Source organism: Mastigoproctus giganteus, chromosome 1, assembly GCF_048544385.1.
Source record: "Mastigoproctus giganteus isolate SK-2022 chromosome 1, ASM4854438v1, whole genome shotgun sequence".
Classification (NCBI taxonomy): domain Eukaryota; kingdom Metazoa; phylum Arthropoda; class Arachnida; order Uropygi; family Thelyphonidae; genus Mastigoproctus; species Mastigoproctus giganteus.
The window spans coordinates 75,323,587-75,346,700 of record NC_143575.1 but is presented as its reverse complement, the minus strand read 5'-3'; the positions used below and the strand labels follow the sequence as shown (position 1 = coordinate 75,346,700).

Genomic DNA, 23,114 nt, shown 5'->3' with positions numbered 1-23,114 from the left:
GAATATTTTGTAAGGTGGTGCAGGTGGAAGGGCAATGGGGGAATTTTGTTTTGAAAAATGCATGAAAAAAACATTTGGCTTTTGGTACAGGATTTTTAAACAAAAATTTTTTTATTTAAAAATTGGCCTCATACCGCATTTTATGCACAATTGTATGATAAATTGTATGAATAATAAATTGTATGAAAAAAATCCAAATTAAAGAAATAATATTCGATTGTTTTTTCATACTTATTTTAATGTTTTTAGAACAATAAGTACATTTTCTAATTTATATCCAGAAACTAAAAGAATTCAAAATTTAAAAAAAAAGAAATACAAAATTATACTGAAATTTTATTAATTTTAGGGCTAAGATCTGCTAAGCAAGTATGAAACGTTTGCAGAGGCACTGTGCTGTTTCAAATACAGTGTATGCGATGGATGGCTCACCGGTTCCGTGTATGTATATAAACACTGCGATGCAGTCAGCAATTATTTCATGATGATTTCTAATTTACACAGTTGCATGAATATCAACGACCTTTTGTAGTGATGGCCACAATGTAAGCCGATGCTAAATTTGACGTCGCGGCACCCCTATAAAGAGTAAGTGGCACCCACTTTGAGAACCACTGCTCTAGATGCTGCAATTTGCAGAACCGATGCGGGGAACATAGGGGTGCTCTTACCCCTATGTTCCCCGCACTGTCTTATTTTCCTTCTCTGTATTTGATCCAGCATCTCTACATCCTTCCTAAAATTAGGCCTCCAGACCTGTATGCAGTACTCAAGATGTGATATGACCATTTCCTTATACAGTGGGATAATCACCTCCTTATCTCTGCTAGCAAAATTCCTGTATATCATTGACAAAACCCGATGAGCTGTCCTGGCAGCTTGTCTACATTGCTCAGAGAACTTCATATCCACCTGCACAGTTAACCCCGGCTCTTTTTCATTTCCCTGAGTGTAGTACCACACAGTGTATGTTACTCTGGTGTTACTGCTACCTGTATGCCATTTAATTTCCATTTTTTGGCCCATCTGCATAACTTTTCTAGATCCTGTTGCAGCAGCATACTATCATTCCTGTCATTAACCACTCAGCCAACCTTTGAATCTACAAACTTGGACATTAAGCCTGATAAGCCTTCATCAGTATCATTAATAAATATAGAAAACAACAATGAGCCTAACACCAAATCCTGGAGGTCTGCACTAATAACATTTGTCCACAAAGAGCAGTGTCCATTTATTACCACCTTCTGTCTTCTCCCACTCAACTATCCTTTTATTCATCGCAACAACTTGCCCTTAGGATTGCCCTGATTATAGTAATCAATTTTAATGGAGTTTGTTTTAATATTAATAAGTGATAAATTTTTGGTTTTAAAAACATTTTTTCCATTAATAGGTGGAGTTTACAGCAATGCGAGACCAGTATATGCGATGTGGAGAAGGCTTTATAATTTGCTATTCTATCACTGATAGACGGAGTTTTGAAGAAGCAGCTGAGTACAGAAAACAGATAGAAAGAGTGAGGCATACTGACAATATTCCCATTGTTTTAGTTGGAAATAAGTATGATTTGGAAAATATAAGAAAAGTGAGTGAATTAGAGAGAATTTTTAGTTCTTTTTCTTTCTCGCATTTAAGAATTTGTGTTGAATTTATTTCAGTTTTATTATTAATTTTTAATTTACGAGGAGCGATACGAAAGTAATGGCTCCAGTTTTCTCTTCAGAAAATTTAATTCCTACAAATATGTCTTTTACATCAATTAATCCTCAATCATTAATAAACACACTGTTATTTTTTGACAAAGTCATCATCATTTTCTATGCACTTCTGCCATCTCTGAGTCAGATGCTGTGTTCCAATTCTGTACTGAGTCTTTACTCTTGCTCCAGAGGGCTTCGCAAACACTGTGCTTGAGCTGCTCATTGTCCATAAAATGAGTTCCACAGAGTGCATTCCTTCAGCGAGCCAAAGTGGTGATAGTTGGAAGGTGCAAGATCCGGGCTATGAGAGGCAAGAGGAAGAACAGTGCACCCCAGTTTTGCAATGGCCTCCATTGTGTGCAGACTGGTGTGGGGTCAGGCATTGTCATGGAGAAGAAGTACCTTATTAAGGTTTTTATCTGGTCAAACGCTACTGATGCGGGCTTTCAACTTTTTCAATCTTTCTACATATCGATCTGAGTTGATTGTGATGCCACGCTCCAAGAAGTCCACAAGCAAGACTCCATCTTTTTCCCAAATCACTGTCACCATGACTTTATTGACAGAAGGCTGTCTTTTGAACTTCTTGCACAGTGAATTTTGATGGTGCTGCTCCATCAACTGTCTCTTCGTTTCAGGGTCATAATGATGGACCCAAGTTTCGTCACCTGTGACTATGCATGAAAGAAAATCCTCTCCTTCACTCTCGGGCGCCTCTGTAGCCAGGTGGGCAGGAGCAGCAGTGTGTAGCACACGCTTCTTGATTAGACTGGGGTTCGAGCACGTGACCATCAAATACGTAGGATGCGGAAAGGTCAGGGAATAACCATCGCATATCCCCGGAGAAATATGGCCTTAGTTGTTAATGCTCCTAAAAACTAAATAACAAACAAACAAACCTTCACTCTCGTACCGCTGGAGAAGTTCTGTACAAATTAATTTCTGGGCTTCTTTATGCTCGTGTGTCAGCATTTTCGGGACCCACCGGATGCGAACCTTGTTGTTGCCTAGATCCTTTATGATGGTTATCACCCGCTGTGATAACCATCATAAAGGAACTAGGCTACAACAAGGTGGTTATTACAGCAGGTGTCCCTATACCTACTGCATTGCACAATTCAGCATCACAACAATTCATTATTGTGATGCTGTGGTTCTCTTTGATCAGTGCGTTGATCCGTCTCTTGTTGTCTGTTACTGGCTGGCTTCTTCGAGGCTTGTCAACGATATCACTTTTCCCACTCTTAAAGTGTCTTACCCAACGTCTAACTGTACTCACATCTACAATATTGTCACCATAAACATTTTTGAGGCATGTATGGATTTCGACGGGTGTCACTTCTTCCTTGGTAAGAAATTCAGTCACCACTCGTTGTTTGATATGTATATTTGTAACTCCACCATTTCGAACCTATCCATGTGCTGCACTCACAAGATGGATCAGAGCGCCACTCAGTATGGTGAAACTAGACCTCTAGTGACCACTTGGTGACACGTGAAATGATCTACAGTGCCACATTCGAAAGAAAAAAATTAGGAGGCATTACTTTTGTACCAGTCTATAATTTAGTGACTAGCTTTGAACATAATTACAGATGATCAAAAAAATTAACTAGAATATAAGTTACTAATTTATATAGTATATTAGCATGTGACAAGCTAATATATAGTACATTAGTATGTGAAGCCATTATGTGTTGTGTATATTATGTATGTACAAGTGTGTATTTCTGGGCCAATTTACATGTGTTAGCTGAAAAACCAGGAATAATTTATGGGGTTGCGATCCCCCCCCCCAAATCAGCTAACTACAGATCTTATTGGAAATATCATTGGGATTGCCTCCAATTTACACAGGATTTGAAACTAGGCCTTTCAAAATGAATGATGGTAAGTGGTGGAACAACTGTAACTTTTATTTTTTTATGGTGATCGCAAACATGTAGAACCTGTAGTGCTTTACTACTGGCTGTAGATGAATTTTGAGAAGATAGAATGTACTACTTGACATTGGACTTGAATTTCTGTAGATTACAATTTACAGCATATACACATGTGAAGTTGTTCCAACAAAAAGTTTGAAGATGAATTATTTAATGGAGGTTGGCTACTAATTGAGGCAAGTATTTGAGCTGTTTGAACGTGAAGTGGGGGGGGGAGAGAGAGAGAGAGAGAGAGAGAGAGAGAGAGAGAATTACAATTGCTCTTCAGAAGAACAGTGCTTGTGGAAATATCTATAGAAAAAAAGGCCTGCAGTAGTAATTGATAATCTGTGTAATAGATAGTGGAGGCAGTTCCTAAGAGACAGGCTGTTAATTAACCTGACTACCCTCGTTTGGATAGAATCTGGATTTTGGATAGGAGCTTAAGAGTGTGGAAACAATATTTTATAGTAAGACAGATTTCAGGTTTGTAGAGTCAGCAGCTGTTTAGAAGAAAAGTAATACATTAAGTCAGTGGTTCCCAAACTACTGAGATCTATGGACCCTTTCAAAAATCAGAAAAAGTTTATGGACCCCCCCATCGGGGAAAAAAAAAAAATTGCACACCTCTATATATGTGCATGCATGTGTTTCTTTGTGTGTGTGTGTGTGTGTGTGTGTATATGTATGGTTTTCTGAAAAGAAAATTCAGTTTTATTTTTTAACCAACTCAACTTTATTTTTATTTTTACATAAATATATAATAATAACTTTATTTATCATATCATCAATTTTCTATACATAAAATGAATAATTTGACCAGTTCCAGAGGATTTGTTTCACAGACCCTCCTGGAACTGGTCTGCAGACCCCAGTTTAGGAAAGGCTGCTTTAAGTAAAAAAAAAAAAAAACATTTTTTGTTGTTTTTTTTTTCCATACAGAAGAAGCAGTATTTGTGATGTGCTTTGCCAATAGAATCAGGGTTATCCCCAGTAAAGATATATGGTCTTGACTAGGCATCTGAGTATTACCAGAGATGGGCATGAGAGAAGCAGAATCTATTTGGTGGGAAATGAGATAGGACTGAGTTTTGGAGGATTGAAGTTAGTTACATTTTCTTTGCCTCATTGAAAAATTATCCAAATTATCCTGCGATTGGCATTTAAGGAATTAGTGGTGGATATTTGAGAAGTTTAAACTGTTTGTGCGGTACAGGGTTTCTCAAACTGGAAGGTGGAATGTAGCATGCTGTCATCAGCAAAACTTGACAGGATTTTCAGTCAGTGGAAGGCAGTCATTAATATACAGAAGGAAGAGAGTGGGAGAGGTAGATTAGAGCCTTGAGGAATACCAGCACTATTTGAGAATGCAGAAGACACAGAAACCTAGAAAGGAAAATCTTAAGGTTTGAATCTTGCTTTTAGAATTATAAAATCACTGTCTAAATCCTTGGAAATGTCAAGAGCAACTGTTTGACTTTCACTGAAACATTCCATTGAATCTTTCCAAAGATGAGTAACATAAATCACGGTATCACATCGATCAACACCAATAGAATCCATATTATATTCAATGGTGATCATTTATGAGATGGAAGATCGCACAGATTATCTCATTTCACATTCTTGTAATACTAAAGAATATGAGGCTGAGAACGGCCATGGGAGAGAAGCTTCAGTGTAGAATAGGTCCATCGCTAAATTGTGATCTCAAGTATGTAGAAGGAAACTAACAACTGTGCACTTTAAAGGATGTTGGTGAGGGTGGTAAAGAAGGTAGTTGATGGAAATGAGGAAAATAGATTTAAAAATTGGAATAAAATTTGTTAGCAGCATTTGTCTAATTTGGGCATACAAAAGCTGAAATTTAATAACTATATGAAATTCTCATTTGTAAATCGATGAAACTGAATAATGTGTTATATATATAAAAGTAGAGGATATTACTGATACTAGGTTATTTTTAACTGCTAACAAGGTTATTTTTTTGTGAGGTTTTTCACAATTTTTTTTATTGTGGTTTTAATTTTGATTTTATTTTTTATAATCTCTCTCTCTTATGTTAGACAAGTCAAATAAAAACAGGAATATTTTAAAAAATTTTTGTGCAAAGTGTTCATTTTTATGAGACTTCAAAATTCTACAAAGAAACTACTCCACGGAGCCTGTAACCCATCTTACATTCAGAAAATTTAGTGCTGATGTTCCTGGTACATCAGCACTAAGTGGTCTTCCCTTAACTTGCTTGAACCTACGTGCATTTCATTAACTCACTCTTGAAAGAATTAATAAACCTTATTTTAAATTCGGCAGCAGTGAATAGAGCTGTGGTCAAAATGTGCTTCACTCATGTAACTTTTTTGTAAACAGGTTTAGTACAGTGGTTTATTTGCAGCAATGATTATCACTACTTCCTGCAACAGCAGTTGCCATTTGTGAAGATGAAGATGATTTCTGTGTTAGATTTCTTGTGAAGAAACCTAAAACACAGAAATTTCAGATTACTTGCAACAATCGAAACACTAAACTTTGCTACCAGCAAACTTTCATTCTAAATGAAAAAAATAAATAAAATTCATTTGAAAATATTCACATATCAGTGTTACAAGCTTCTGAAAGTATGCAAAATTCAGCTTTTTTGACCATTTAGATTACAAATTTAAATAATTTCAAAAATACATATAAATACATCAAACTCCTATTGTAGTACCTTTGAAGGGAGGCCCCAAAGAGCACTATATGCAAGATTCCTCTTTGGTGGTAGCTATTTTTCATTAATATTTTGGTAGGATGACATTGGTTTTTTTTTTTTTTTTTTTTAAATAATAAGCTGTTGGATAGGATAGTCAGGATAAGATTAAATTGATTGAATTGGTTTGGACATGAATGGAAAAGAAAGGGAGGAAACCCAGTAAAAAGAGCTTTTGAATTGAAGGTGGTGGTAGGAAGAAGGGGTATAGAGACCATTTAAAAGATGGAAGGACAGAGTGGTTGGAAGCAAGAGTGGGGGGGAGGGCAGATTCCAGGGAGATGAAAATACAACATTATGAAGCCTATCCCTCAAGAAGATAATTTTACAAGTACAAGTGTTTATGAAGCACTGATTTATACAAAAGTTGAAAACCTGTGCACATAATGCACTATGCTTGTTTTTCTTTTCTTTTTTTTTTTTTTTTCACTTACCTTTAAGAGCAGCTTATCTACCTATCTATTTCTTATTTAACTCAAACCTTCAAAGTTTCAAGTTAAATATGAAAACCTCACCTATGCCGGATATGAGTTCTATGAAATAAAGAAACCACAGGCTTAACAGTTCTAGAATTTAGGATGGTTATATCCAGGTCAAAAAGGATGGTTATATCCAGATTTATTCCTTCTTTGGACCTAAAAAAAAAAAAAAAAAAAAAAAAAGCAATATAAACAGGAGCACTATAACCATTGAAAAAGGTATGGCTCTATGTAGACCATGAGACCTGAAGAAAAGAGCATTAAAACTGAAATAGTGCTATAAGCAGAATGTTATATCAGATCTCTCTATATATATATATTAATTTATATATTATAATATTGTGATATAATGAACACATTTTTCCTCTTTAATTTCAAAGAAGACTGTATACATGGAAAAGTCACAGAAATAAGAAACCAAACTAATTATAGTTTAATAAACAAACATTTCAGCATTAAACAGGTAATGAGCGTACCAGAAGCAGACATTAACTCAGAATAAAAAAGAAAATGTTCTGTTTATGTTCTGGCATGACCATTAGGTCAGAGGAGTTTACAATTAATCATTTCCGTAATGAATATATTCATTAACTGTATTTAGTAGTCATGCAGGCTGAATTGTGCCTCTAAACTCTCACACTTGACTACTGTGTTATGGTGGGCTCTTCCAGTGGGGAATAACAGCATTTAAAACCATCTCATTTCACATTCTTGTAATGCCAAATGACATGAGACTGAGAATGGCTTTTGGAGCAGAGAGGAGAGGATCCATTGGAAAAGAGACCATTACCAAGTGTGATCTGAGGAATCCAGAGGATCATTAACATTAGTATTAATTAATAGTGACAAATGATGCAATGCAGCAAGGTTATGTAGTATCAGCCAAAAAAAAAAAAAAAAAAAAAAAAAAAATACTACCGCATCATCTGCTTATACCCTCTAATAGTTTGTATAAACCTCCCTTATATTTATTCAAAATACCCCTTTCCCGATATCTGATGAAAATTTATTCCAGTAATCAGTTGGTCTCTGTCTGAAAGCAAATATTTATTCACATGTCTATCGTGCAACTGACCTTTTCCAATTTAAATTTATCATTGTTTCGAGACACTTTAGTTTGCAAAGCTGAAGTCATTGATGATAGAAGTACCTTTTTTGTGCCCCTGACTAATTTTTTTACTCTTCTCTGTACCCATTCAAATGGATATATGTCCTCATCTGGAACCCATGAACTGTCCTAGCATCTTGTCTGCACTGCTCAGAGAACCAAACCTGACTATAAAATTGCCCCTAGATTTCTTTTCTTCTCCACCACCTTGAGTGCGATACCACCCAATCAGTATGTTATTTTGAGCTTACTGCTGCAACTTGCATTTATATGTTAAACCTCAGTTACCATTCTCAGCCCACCTACCTACTATTTTTAGGTCATATTGCAGTAGTAGTATATCTTGATTCTTGTTATTAACCACCCTTCTAACATTTGTATCATCTACAAACACTCGAAAATAAGCTTGATATGCCTTCATCAGTATTGAATTTAATCAATATTGAAAACAGTAAGGGACCCAGCATTGAACCCCGAGAGACTCCACTAATAACATGTCAAAAAGAAGTGTCCATTAATAGCTACCTCTGTCCTTTTTTGCACAACCATCCCTTTATCCACAGAAGTAACTTGTCCTCACTGCCATGCTGCTCCGCTCCAATTGGTACAGCAGTTTTTCATGTGGAACAGTATCAAAGGCTTTACTGTTATCTAAGTATACAGTATCAAAATTATTTTTTGCTGCACCATAGTAGCAAATCAGATTTGTCAGACAAGATATCCAATTCACAAATCCATACTGTGATTGCCATATAATTACATTTCTGTCAAGATGATCTTGCATTACTTCTTTAACTAGTGATTTCCTTATTTCCCCTGAAACAGGAGTCAAGCTTACAGGTCTGTATTGATCCCTTTGCCCTTCAGTCCACCTTTGTGAATATGGGAGATATTTTCACTTCTCCAGTCTGTAAAAATCTCCCCTCAGCCTAATAATATCCTCATAATGATGTCTAAAGGTTTGCTTACCTCTTTTTGTTGCTTCTTTTAATATACAGTAAACTTCCATTACAACACTCCCACTTTCAGCTCTTTTCATATGGTTGCATAATGTCCTATGAAGCAGGGCTCCTGTTTATTATACTTTCCCATTTATAGTGCTTGTTGGGACAAGTCCCTTCAAAAGTGCTATAATGGGAGTTTACTGAAATTGGATAGATTCCATCACCCCCCCCCCCCCGGTGCCTTATTTGTTTTTAGGCTCAACAAATTCTCATCCACTCGCCCTTCAATTATTTTAACTCCCGGTAATAACTTGGAATATATCTGATATCCCTATCTCTAAAAACTTATTCATGCCTGAATGTATAATGAAGGCACATGGGCCTGTGATACTGGATTCCATGATTAAAGAGAAATAATACAGCGTATCCAGTGACAAAATTTTTAATAACTAAGTATGGAGCTTTCAGGATAAACAAACCCCTTCTTCAGCAAAAGACATATACAAAATACTAACAAAATATAGACATTAGAGATAGAATTGAAATAAAATAAATACCAAGTGAGTTGCACGTGCTCTAATGCTCATATGGCTGTGTGATTGAACATTATTCACTAGATTGGCATTCATTGTTGGTGCACGGACGAGTATGGGTTTCTGCTATGCTTGTCGAGTTTCAAGACGTCGAGATTCCAAGGTAGAGTGTAGCCTCGTACCCTTGCAGCAATTCGAGGCTTTTGGACAGCACGATATGTTCAGTGATTCTAGCCAAAGGCGGTGACGGAAAAGTTGGGATTGGTCGATCACTTCACAATCACGTCTGGGGTTAATGTCATGACATTAACCCCAGAAATGTTCCACGATTGCTGAGTCGTCAGTGTCACCTAGGCGAATCGATCTGTCATGTTCTGCAAGGCAATCCTGAAGGAGTCTAGAGCTCTCCCCTATGTAGCAACTGCCACAATTATTGCAACTTACACAGTATACTACTCCACTACGTAAGAGAGGGGTGATGGAAGTCTTAGCGTTCAAAACCAGAGAATGTAAGCTCCTATCAGGGAGCTTTACGCATTTTATGTTGTACTCACAGAGGATTTTAGAAATCTGGTCCGACATACCCGGATAGTAAGGAATATAGGCAGTAGGTATATTGTCACGTGGGGACGGTGTTCTTGAATGGGTCATAAGCTCTTGTGCTTGTAGCAAGCATTTGTCTAATACTTAGGTTGGGTACCCACAATTGACTAGGTCAGTTCTGCACACACGCTATTCTCTCGAGCTTGGAGCCATTCCAGCTCAGAAGAAGCTAGGTGCACTAAGATTTCCAGAGATTTTCATGTTTATCGAGTATTATAACTGTATCTCCTTTATCTGAATGCATTATTATATCTGTATAATAATGCATTCAGAAGTTCTCCTCCAAACCAAAGCATTCCTGCTACTTTGAGCCCTTTGATTTTCTGATTGAGTCTGAGATATGATTTTAATCTAAATTTAATTTAAAAACAATACATGAAACTATGAAATCAAAAAGAATAATGCTAAGCTAATCCCACTTATTTAATGATACTATGCTCTTTTAGATTACGTTACATACTACATGAAAAAATCACATTATTAAAACACATTTGTATTGCTATAAATTTATAGTTTATAGGCCTCTTTTGATAGTGATTACACTGCAATAAAACTAAATAGAAACTTCCTAGTATCACCTATATCAGTACTATAAATGGCAGCAGAATTTTTGAACATTCTTATCAATACAACATAATGGCAGCAGAAGTTCATTGTTTTTTTCTAATCAATTACAAAGGCCAAGTAATGAAAAAATTCACAAACTTAATCAGAGAATCATAAATGATAACTATGCTACTAACTTTAAATAAAAAGTTTTAAAAAATAATAATTTTTAAGCAATAAAGATAGTTCCACTTAGCAGCTCCCAAAAAAGTTGCATCTCCAGATATCCTCATCAATATGTAAAAGTACCCTTACTTGAGACTTGATTTGATTTGTAGAAACTATGCACTTTGAAAGGTTGTTTTTGAGAACAAGATCACAATTGTTAGAGGGGGGGTGGAGTTTGGATTGTTTAGTATTGTAGTCAATAAATGAACAAGTCATGTAAAGTTATTAGTAATCTACCAGCTGGGTCCATGCAAATAGTAAATTTAAGTGAAGATTAAAATCACTAAAGCAAATTAGATTGGCAAAGGTTCAGTTTTAGAGAATAGAATTCAAAAAGTATGATTTGTAGAGTTGAGAAAACGATAGAAGTAAAGAAATTTTAAGCTGGAGGAGATTGTAAAGAGGAGAGCCCAGATTGGGAAGTCTCTGATGAGGGTTATCAGAGCAGCAATATGTACAAGCACTACCTTTTAAGGGAAAGGAATCATAGAGTGAGTAATTAGGTAACTGAAATGAGTGAAATGAGAGTGAGTAATTAGGTAAATGAAATGAGTGGAGACAACTGATAATAATCAAGATTCTGTCAAAAAAAGTAAGTGGGACTTAACAGAGTGAAGACAGAAATTGACATCACTGAGATCATATTATTGACTGAGACTATATTTTGTGAAATGAATTAGGAAATTTTTGAGAGGTTTAGATCTTTTCTCCAATAAGTTTGTTCTGTTAGTTTGACTGTTTGTGATGCAATGTGTAGATGAATTAGAAGTTGGCTGGAAAGGCCATGTATGAAAAGATGAAATTTTTGGATAAGGCATGCACACAGCCAAAATATACCCAGCTAATTAAAGTGGCCTTGGTAGTGCTTCTCACATTCACACTACATGGATTGCTTGCATTGATAAGATGTTAGAATGGGAATAGCGAGACTAAACCTGTTTTAAAACTGTTCCCATGAAGTTTAAGGAATATTGGATCTTACTATCATAATGGCAAATGATGTGATCCATACTGCATGATAGAAGAGATGGGGTGATAATGGAACTTTTCTCTGGAGTCTAAAAATGTTTTTCACCACTTCAACAAGCAAAGTTGGTGGTATTGCACCAGATGATGTGAGTCAGCTGCAACCTAGTATTGCCTGACAACACAGAGTTGACTATTCCTCTGTATGATGCGGGCACCATACCTTTGTCCCTACCACAGATCAACCAGACTTCAACAGGATTCATTTCACTTGACTCAACCAAAACTTGAATATCAGCATTTTAGCCTCTCAAGCTACTTGGGAGGCTAAAATTTACATTTTAGACTCCCAAGCTACTTGTTGGGAGTCTAAAATGTCAATGGGGGCTTTTTGTTTGGCCAGTGTATAGCACATTTTAACACATTCACAATTGATTGGATGTACACTCATTTTTTTTTTGCATTTCTGTTGTAACAGTTTTTTTTTTAATTTGCTGGATCTGTTGACCTTTGAACGTTGTGGATAAGATTAATCTGTGATAATGATAACCTTCACTTAGAGCTGGAAAAATGAGGAAACCTTAGAAACAGTGATTGCCAAAACAAGATAAATACTGCACTGCAACTTGCTTTTGAGCACAGTTGAAATGCCTACAAATAAAGCAAGGACGATGATAGTCCAACAGTTCCATTTATTTTAGTGTTATCAGTCAACTAACTAGTCTCATTAATTCAATATTTCTGAACATCCTTTTGAATAGATTCGGAAAATAATCATTTCAATTTCCTCCTAGGCAGTCACTGTGGCTATTGATGAAGCTATTATCTCTATACTGTATTTAATCACCAATTTCTGTTAAGCAGCAGATTTTTATTAGTCCCTTGTTAAATCCTTATGATTTACCCTCTGTTTAGCACCAACCTGTGTTCGATAAATAACAAGCAACACATTCAGTTCCCCAAGAACCTTGCCATTCTCACCTGTATTACACAGTCATTTTTTTCAAAAAAGCAAATTTAATTACATGTTTTTTTTTTTTTTTTATCTAGTTAGTTGACTGGCTATTTTTGTGTCATCGACCAATAGGTTAAAGTTTTCTCATTTTTACCACCAACAAATAATGATACCATACCACAAAAATATAAACAACAATACTGTATACTCAAACAAAATTTTTAAAACTTTTAATTTTTTATAGCAAACATATAGCACCTCTAGTTAGACAGACAGATTGCATAACTGTCAAAAATTAATTTGATTTTTATGTGAGGTTAGTTATCCTCATTGTAGTTCACATTATATTAATTCAGAATGAATTGTCTTGAAATGTAAGCTTTTAATTAATTCCATTTGTACCGTATAATTTTTGTAGAACCCAAATCTTGGACTGAAGATGGAATTCAATATGTATTTCATTTTGAATTACATATTGAATTCCATCTTCTGAAATTCTGCTTTTGCTTTTTACTTTAGTTATTGGGTCTGATTAGGATAAAGATGTAATAATCTTATCCCTTTTCTACCAGTAAACTAATTAAAGAGTATTCATATGATAAAGTGTGATTTATTAAAATTTACATCTGATTTTTTTTGTGAAAAATCTGTATGCAATATCTCTGAGTTCAAAAATAACATGAACTACATGTTATTTTTGAACTCAGTGTACACAAATTACTAAATTACGCATATGTTTCTATACTATGTTTTTAATTATTTAATTAATAGGTGTCATCTGAAGAAGGGCAAGCATTATCGCGACAACTGAATTGCCCTTTTTATGAGACTTCAGCAGCATTGCGGCACTTTGTTGATGATGTATTTCATGCTTTAGTAAGAGAAATACGTAATAAGGAGAAGGAACGATTGCTTGCAGCAGAGAAGATGAAAAGAAAAACTAGTCGGTGGAGATGGTTACAGTCAATATTTAGGTTTATTTTTGGAAGACATAAGTAAAAGCTTTGTACAGTAAAATCCATCTTTTATTTATGCTTTGTCTAAGTAACATTGATGCCTTGTTCAATTTTATTTATATAAAAAGTATAAAAAAGAAACAAACTTTATTGTATAAATACATATTGTTCATCAGCCATGAACTACATGTAATATAATGTACACTTGAATATAATTTCATTCAGCCAGTTGACTTTCAGCATTGATTTGGTACTGTATTAAATCCTAAGACAAAATGTTTTGTTTCTAACTCCTGTCTTATGTTCCCAAATGACCATTAATTGTGAATAGGGTTTGATCATTGTTTTAATATAAGTTGTGAATTATTTTTTATGGTCTGTATTATCATTTTTTCGGTATTTATTTTTAGCTCAGTTTCTTTATGAATACTTTAATATTTTTATCATTTCTGTGGTATCCTTTACTTTTTTAATGTTATGGGTTTTTTAGGAATTATTTCTTGTCATTTTGCTGATTTTCCTGAACTGCAAATTCTTTTTCATTTGTGGGCACTTCTCTAAAATCTCATATTTTTCTTGTGATCTCAGTGTTTTCTTTTATTTATTTATTTATTTTTGGTTAATTTTTCAAATAAAATAATTCTTTTATTACATACATATTTAAGAAAAAATTTTTCTGCAACTGTATTCTCAGTCTTCTAAATTGTGCACTAAATTAGCTTTTGGGTAAATATTTTTAAAATTAAAAAGTTACATTTTATTGATAGTATTTAGAACAATGTTATACAAACTTTTTTCAGACCTAATCCCCTTTTGATTCCTACCTTTACCTTTACCTGTAGATTCCCAAAATAAACATTTTGTTTTATTATTCTCAGTAATAAAATATTGTTATATTTTATTTAGAAATATATTTAAAAATATTCTAAATAGGTATATTATAAATATATATTTTTAAATATTTCTAGTCTACCTGCAAAATTTATACCCACCACCTTTCTAAGTATACAAATTTAAAAAAATAAAATTATAAAATCTATTAGACCATTCTAAAAATAAGAACACCAATCATACCATGAAACAAAATGCAGTAGTTATGGTTATACTTGGCAAGGTATGAACCTGCTACCTGAGTACCAAGATACCCTAACAATCAAATTAAAATAAAATCATAAATATAAAAGTTGTCTTGTTATTCGGATATCTTGATGTTCAGATAACAGAATTGCATCTTGTCTAGCTTAATCCTAATTTACTCTTTGACTTAACCTTAAGCTAAAGAGAGTAAATTTATGTAATATAATTGGTTTTCTTATTTCTACAGTAGTCTAAGAGATATAACTCTTTGTTTTTGTAATAAAGTTTAAAAAATCTATTATCCTGTTTGTTTGTGCACAGTCTGCCCAGTATATAATTTCATATAGTATATAACAGAGCTATGGTGCTCAGTACATTCTACGTTGATATCAATATTTGTAGAAGAAAAAGAGAAATTTTCCTCAATATGATGCTTAGAACACTTCCATATGATATTCTCCAGAAATTAAAACGAATAAAAGATTAATGCAAAATGATTATAGTAAAAAATCAATTGAACACAATTCAAAAATTAACTAAAATTCAAAAAACAATTAAAAAAATAATAATAATTAAAAAATCAATTAGAGTTAAACATGAATTTTGAAAACGATTTTCCTTCCTGGAGCAGACAATGCTTTTTGACTGTATGTCGTGATCACAGGAATGGAAATTACGAAGTGTGTAGCTTGAATCTTAAATAGAGAGATTAATTTTCCTCATGCATGCATGTGAAACGCCGCAATTATTTGTCTTCACACATGCATGCAATAGACCACAAATTGGAGGTTAGATATAGACAATGAACGTTAATAGAATTCTCATGTAATTTAAATTTGACGGTTTCTGCAATTTATAGTCTCATATAATTACATTGGACACTAAGTATTTTGGGCTCATTAAATAAAAATGTATGCTTTTCGTTAATGGCATGAAAGGACAATTCTGACACTACTGAACGAGAAGCACAAACTGTGAGGGTGTGTGCTGTTTTATGCAGACAATGAGTGGAAATATGCATAGATCCTTAGTAAGATGAGCTGCAATCATTGCAAGAAACATTTTATACAAAGTCATTTATTTGTGTTGTGAAAGAGGAAAGGACTGAATGATTGTTCAGTATAGCGTGTAATATCTGTATTGGTCTGGCCACAATCTTAAAGCCAACCAGGCTAGCCAGGTAGGTAAAGTGCCTGTCTGGCAACCCAAAGGTCGTGGGTTCGATTCCCGCCTTGGGCTTGGATCACAGTAAAATGCAAAAAAACTTTGGGAGGTGAATTATGGCCATAGAAGCTGATGCGCCAACAACTAACAAGGGGAAAAAAAAAAAAAAAACAATCTTAAATTCGGGATCTTTAAAGAATCTTAAGCTGCTTGTGCCACTGTGTATGGAACGGAAATAAAGTTTTTTTTTTTTTTATGTTACTATTGTTATTTAGTTTAATGTTTAACTTTAACTGGTTTTTTAATTAGTATATATATTTTTTAATTGTTTTATGAATTTTAGTTAATTTTTGAATTGTGTTCAATTGATTTTTTACTTTTTATTCATTTTAATTTGATTTTAATTAGTGAATCATATGGAAGTGTTCTACATATCATATTGAGATAAATTTCTTATATTTCCCAGCTTTCATAAAGCTGGGAAAATAAGGCAACATCCCCCCCCCCCCCACAACCACCACTCACACAAAAGTAGTATCATATGTGAGCTTGTATCTTTTTTGCTATTTGGCTCATTTGTAGTGAGCATAATGTGCAGAGCCCATCTTCTTGTCCCTATGGACTTACTTGCGAACCCTCTGAGAAGCAGCCTCTGTTTGCAGGATGATTCCCAGAGGGTTTGTAGACCAGTTTGTGTGAAGATCTTCATACCAAGTTTGCATACTGCTGATTTAGAATAAGCAGTAGATGCACAGTTGCCGTACGTTATTCACATTGAGGATGAATTATTTTTAAGAAGGACTTAACATCTTAAAAATATATTGAGTGTAAATATATAATGCTAAAAATCGTATAGTAAAAATATTTATCATATTTTTGTTCAATGTTGTTTTGTATTTTAAACATTTTGTTATTTATTTCATGTATCGTTTGAAAGATGTATCTAGAGCATGTTGCCACAGATGAAATTTACTGAAAAAAAAAAAACTTTCATTTGTGTTGATTTTTCACTTCCAGAAAGAAAAACTTTTATTTCTGGTAATTTTCCACTTCAAGTTATATTTTTTTACTAGGTATACAATTTAATATAATACTTAAATAATTTCTGATTTTTATTTAAAAGAGAATGCGTGAAGTACATTTTTTAAGATTTTTTTTTTGTTTATTTTTGTTTTAACGGTTTGAATTATTGTACATCTCTTTAAAATTAATGTAATGTAATGGAAAAAGTATAGCTAGAAGAAAGCATATCCGAGGATACTTTTCCTCTGATGCAGAGGAAAAGTATTCATTCAGCGGTAGTGAAATTATTTTAAAAAACATTGATTTAAATTATCATAAAGCATTTTGTGTTACCTCAAAAAGGTGTATGTGTATGTACACACACACAAGCATACATAACTGCATATTTTATATACTTGTGTATATTAGTACAGTATTGCTCATGTTTAGTAAAATTTCAGTTTTAGCAAAAACTGACAGTTTTTGATCTAAGATTATTTTCCTACGTTCTTTTAATGACATTATTTTCTTTTCTACTTGTTTTGCTTTAAAAACATAAATTTACTCTATAACAGCACTTTGCCTTTACAGCAGCACCATTTTGGCAACATTTTGACCAATACAAATGTGATTTTCCATGCAATTATTTTTCTGTTTTTCCAAGAGAGAGATAAACTCTTAACAGGTGGTTAGTTCCTGTACATGGGTAACATAATCTCATCTGCGGGTGGATTTGTAGTGCAGGTTTGACCAATAAGAACTGGAAGGGAAATGTTCGTTCTAATTTGAGTGCCCTTTGCTTAGGTTTATTCTTTTGATAATTGATGAGTATATTTTGTGTGTTTTTTTAGTTGCTACCTTTGAATTTACTATGTGCTTTTTTTTTTTTTTTTGACTCCTACTTTTTCTCACCTTCCTAATATAGTTTTTCTCTGTCTTTTTTGGGAAAAAATAAATTAAAACTATAGCTTCACCATGAAATTCTGAATTTTTAGAACAATTCTACAAATTTGTGCTTAATTTCATTCTTTGTCTACAGTTAATGAATTGGAAATTATCTGTGATAGAATACATTGCATAAAATATGTGGAATGTGTGAAACAATATTTTACACATCATAGAATATAAATTAGATGTAGTATTAAGTTTTTTTTTATTTTTTTATGTGTGGTGAGAAGCTAAATTTGATTTAACAATGTCCTTCGGTGAGATACAGTGTAGTATTTAAGGGTGTGTGTATATATATATTTGAAAATGAAATGCACAAGGCATAATTCTTATGGGTTTTTAGTAATTAACTATATAGTATTGGTGTAAATACACCATAGTTAACCCATAAATTTGAACTACGTAAGTAGTATAGAAGGCATCGTTTTAATTGTATCTCATATTGTGGTTGTCTTCACAATGAGATAGCGGTATTGCACTACTTCAAATAAATAACGCTTCTCTAGTAGAGAAGACTACTGTTATTTATTTTCAGAGGATACCACCAATCAGACGACCATTTTGAGGCTATTGTGTATTTAATGTGAAAAAAAAACCCATTGGACCAGATCTATTAAACCAAACAAATGAATTATAAAATCCAAACCTAAATCATGAAAAATCTTAATTCAGACGATCATTTCAAAGCTATTTGTGAATTTAATGTGAAAAATAACCCATTGGACCAGATTTATCAAACCAAACAAATGAGTTATAAAATTTAAACCTATATCATGGAACTGTTTTGATGAGAGTCTAAGAGATCTAGATTTTTATCAAGAAAACTGAATTTTGTAATAAACGAAAAAAAACCCAGGTGCTTTTTTTTTTTTTTTTTTCCTCCAAATAACTAAAACCAGTACTTAAGATGAACCTCATCTCCAACCAAACTGCACAGAAGAGGTGGCTCTCCCCACCTTTTCAGAAACTTATCAGACCCTAAACGCCATTTTTCCAACTGTAAAAACCTTTGCATGGAAGCAGACATTGTTTGTTTCAAGTCCCAAGGATATCCCCTAAAGGTCCCAGACCTTTTCCATTTTCGAAGCTTCCACACATGATATTTTACCTCTGTAATTAAAAATATCTACAAATTCTCTTCCAAACTTCCTGCGCGAATCGACAGTAATAAAATAAATGGTACACTGAGGCTATTGGGCTTCATCATCAGTGGGCGGGCAGGTACCCTGATAATACAACATGCCATCTCAGTTGCGAAGTTATATCCACAATATGAGAGATGCCAAAGGGTGTTGGTAAAAATGTAATTTGAAAATGAAATGCACAAGGCATAATTCTTATGGGTTTTGGTAATTAACTATATAGTATCGGTGTAAATACACCATAGTTAACCCATAAATTTGAACTACATAAGTAGTGTAGAAGGCATCGTTTTAAGTGTATCTCATATTGTGGTTACATTTTTACCTACATCCTTTGGCATCTTTCATATTGTGGATATAACTTCGCAACTGCGATGGCATGTTATATTACCAGGGTACCTGCCCACCCACTGATGATGAAGTCCAATAGTTTCAAAACAATCATCTGGGTGGTGGTATCCTCTGAAAATAAATAACAATAGTCGTCTTTACTAGAGAAGCGTTATTTATTTGAAGTAGTGCAATACCGCTATCTCGTTGTGAAGGCAACCACAATATGAGATACAATTAAAACGATGCCTTCTACACTACTTACGTAGTTCAAATCTATGGGTTAACTATGGTGTATATATATATATATATATATATACACAGTCCTTTTTAAAAAAAAAAAAAATAGATGCCAGTACTCATTCTTTGCTATCGGGAAAAATTTAAAATTAAAAGGATATGAAAATTACTCTAAAAAATTTTTTTTCCTGATATTGTTACTTTGGTAGTAATGTTTTTAGAATAAGAAAAAAAATTAAGTATATTAACACAGTTTATTAAGCATAAGTTTATTATTCAAGTATATAAAAAATGAGTAAAATGTGAGTAAAATAAGTAAAAAATAATAACATAAGTAAAAATAATTTCATAATAAAGTTTTTGTAGAGTATTCGAAATTTTTATTAGGTTCTTATCCATCATTAGAGTGAAGAGCCATTTTTGATCTAATTAAAAAAAAAGAGAGAATCTGAAGAGCACCTCAGCTCATGCTGGGAAGAGGTGGGGGGGGAGGCGAGAGTTTTTTTAAGAAATGGAATAGTGGGAAGGTGTTTATTAAAAATAATGTATATTTTTAAATATTTATTAATACTGAAAAAACGTAACAAACATCCAATTAGGTACAAATTAATGTGACTTTTGCTGATGAACTTCTTGAGTGAGTCTCTCAACATTGGTGCCTCCGTAGCCAGGTGGGCAGGAGCAGCAATGCGCAGCACACGCTTCTTGATTAGATCGGGAATTCAAGCCCGTGACCACCAAATACGGAGGATGCGAGATCAGGGAATGACCACCGCATATCCCTGGAGCAATATGGCCTTAGTTGCTAATGCTCCTAAAAACCAAACAACAACTCTCAACATCATACGAGTATGTCGTAATTAAACATGCTGAGCTTTAAACATGCTCGCATTGTTCAGGCGACGGTTTCTTGATTTATTTTTAATATAGTTCATGTTCAAAAATATATGCTTTCAGAAATACGTCGAACCAAAAACTGAGAGTAGTCCAAACGCAAATATTTTCAAATTTATATATGGGTCCGGCAAGCTACTCCATGCATCGAACACAATTTGGTCTGCATTTTAAACTCATCTATTGCCGTCCATTTGTGTAGAATTGCAAGGGCAGCCTTTTGCCTCTCCAAATCCTTAATTTCAGTTTTAAGGTATTTTAATCTTGCACTCCACATGTCCTTGATTTTTAAGTCCTCTTAACTCCATTTCAAATTGTGCTTCATATGAGCTGTAAAGAACAGCAGTTACATGTTAAAAGAGCTGCATGCGGCTCGCAAGCTGCAGGTTGCCAACCCCTGTCCTATGCCGATTTCTTTTCTTCCTCTTTGTGTGTCAGTTGCTAAATGACGTTTTCGAAGCAGCCATGAATGGACATATTTTGCTGGATCAAAGCGGTTATCGGTGGGCCCTACAATTTTAAGAAACAGTAGTGAAGAAACTGTTTTTGTCATCAGTGAAGCGCTGGTTGGGCTGGCGATCAGATTCATTTGTGAAAATCCTTGTTCACACATTCACTTGATGAAATTGGTATCGTACTCAGAACATTCATCAAATTCTTCAATTCTTCCGAAACCTTCTTATCAATTAGGTATCCACGCATTGCATCTCTTTCATTTAACTGTAACCTAATTGACAATTTTCTAACTTTACTTTCACCAAATGCCAACAATTCATGTTTAGAAGGATTAATACCTTCGTTGTCCTCGTTTTCCGTCCCTCATCATCAGTATTGTCACTAGTTCTTAAATTTGAATTTTGTTCTTTTCTTTTTTTTGAAACTGTCCAAAATGTCGGTGTCATTCGGATATTCAGGTATTGTGACCAAGTAAACAGAGATAGGGAAAATTTACGGAAAAATGTGAATAATGCACTTCCACGAAACAACAGATGATTATTTGTCGGGTTAAAAGAAAATCACTTTTCTAATTCTCGAATGGGGCACTTATAGCTGATTCACAAAGGTGTCCAACCTACAGCCCGCAAGGAAAGTGAAATAAAACAGCATTTTAAATTTTGTTAATTATCAAAAAAATTCTCATTAAATGTTTTGTTCAGTAAATGTAATTGTGTATTGTACTTAATAAAATTTTCGAATATTTTCAATTTTACTTTTACATGCAACAAGATATGGAAAATGTAACACACTAAAGAAATCTAACTTTGAATTTTTTTGAATATGGCCCCTGTACGGGAAAAGATTGGACACCACTCCAGTAGAAGGTGGGCCAGAGCCCATTGGGAATACACCTTGATCTGCTCTCTCTTGACTAGTATGACTCCTCTGTATGTGGGACAGGTGGTTGGATAGGTTTTACCAGGTACCACTAAGTTGTAGAATGCTTTAGCTCTCTTAATTTGCGCAGCAGAACTAATTGCCTAAATTGCCTGAAGGCCAGAAATGCGAACAGTGCGTGCCGAGTTAATTCTCTCCTAATCCGTTCGCTATATGAAAATTTTCTTCGCTCAACGGAAACTATTTTAAATGTAACTTCCAAGGGGAATTCAAAATAATTTGCTATAACAGGACTTCATTAAACATAAGTCCAACTGAGTAATTTATAATTATAAAAATGGTTATACAGTTTTATATAGAAAATATCTTAACAATAGACAGTAAAAAATGCAAATTTAGTTAAATAATTTTAAGCTTATTTGAATAGTAGGTAAACATGTGAAAAACATTTACGGAATATTACAAATTTCAAAGTGCACTGCATCCAAATGTCACATGTCACTGTTAATAAAGATGCCAGTACGCCTTACCGTTGTGTACCGTCCCAAAAAAAGCACTGTATATATAAGATTTTTTCTATGTATTATAAAATCTGGAAAAGGTAACATTTACTTTGTGTGTACTGTGTATAGATGTGATTTTTGAAGTTCTCAGGCAAAAATTATAGAAAATGCAATGCAATGTAATGAAACATTCTCACATTCTTATAGAAATGGGAAAATAGATGTACCATTCTAAACTGAAGATGAATTATCCACTGCTAGTTTGGTTAAAAAAAAAAAAAGTTCCTGACATCCCCATCAGCTGTTATTGGCTGTTTTTACTTCAGATATGGTGATTTGGCTGAACAAATTTTGGTAAAGCTAGCGTCAGAGCCTGTACTACTGAAATTTGAAATCATTGTCTTAGTAGAATAGGTGCTAATAAAGACAATAATCAAACCTGTCATAATAATAATTTACTTATTTCTGAGTTATATAATAATGCATCTAAATGTCATTTTATTATTTGTTCTATAAATATAATATAGAATGTGTTTTGTTATATCAGCACCTGATGTCTATTTAAACAAGTTTCTGGCACATTTCCGCACAGAAATAACCCTGATGGGGCCGTGTGTTGAATGCTTATGCGCATAGGAACATATTATGGAATATAATCCTCCTTCGAGCTGTGCTAATCATGGAGGCACATTGATCAGAAATGGTTTCCCAATGGTGAAATAATGAAAAGGGAAAAAAAAAAAAAAAAAAACGGATGTGGACGAAGAAAAAAAGCAGCATGCAGAAA

General features: G+C 33.8%; 1 protein-coding gene across 2 annotated transcripts in view; it reads left to right on the top strand.

Annotated features, from left to right (window-relative positions):
- The window catches only part of LOC150090897 (GTP-binding protein Rit2-like), a 130,146-nt gene that overhangs the window by 73,496 nt on the left and 33,536 nt on the right, over positions 1-23,114 (top strand). For both annotated transcript variants that reach the window (XM_090380552.1, XM_090380542.1), the window contains 2 exons: positions 1,397-1,588; positions 13,508-13,683. In XM_090380552.1, coding sequence (XP_090236678.1) covers positions 1,397-1,588; positions 13,508-13,683 — 368 coding nt within the window. The remainder of the gene's footprint in view (positions 1-1,396; positions 1,589-13,507; positions 13,684-23,114) is intronic.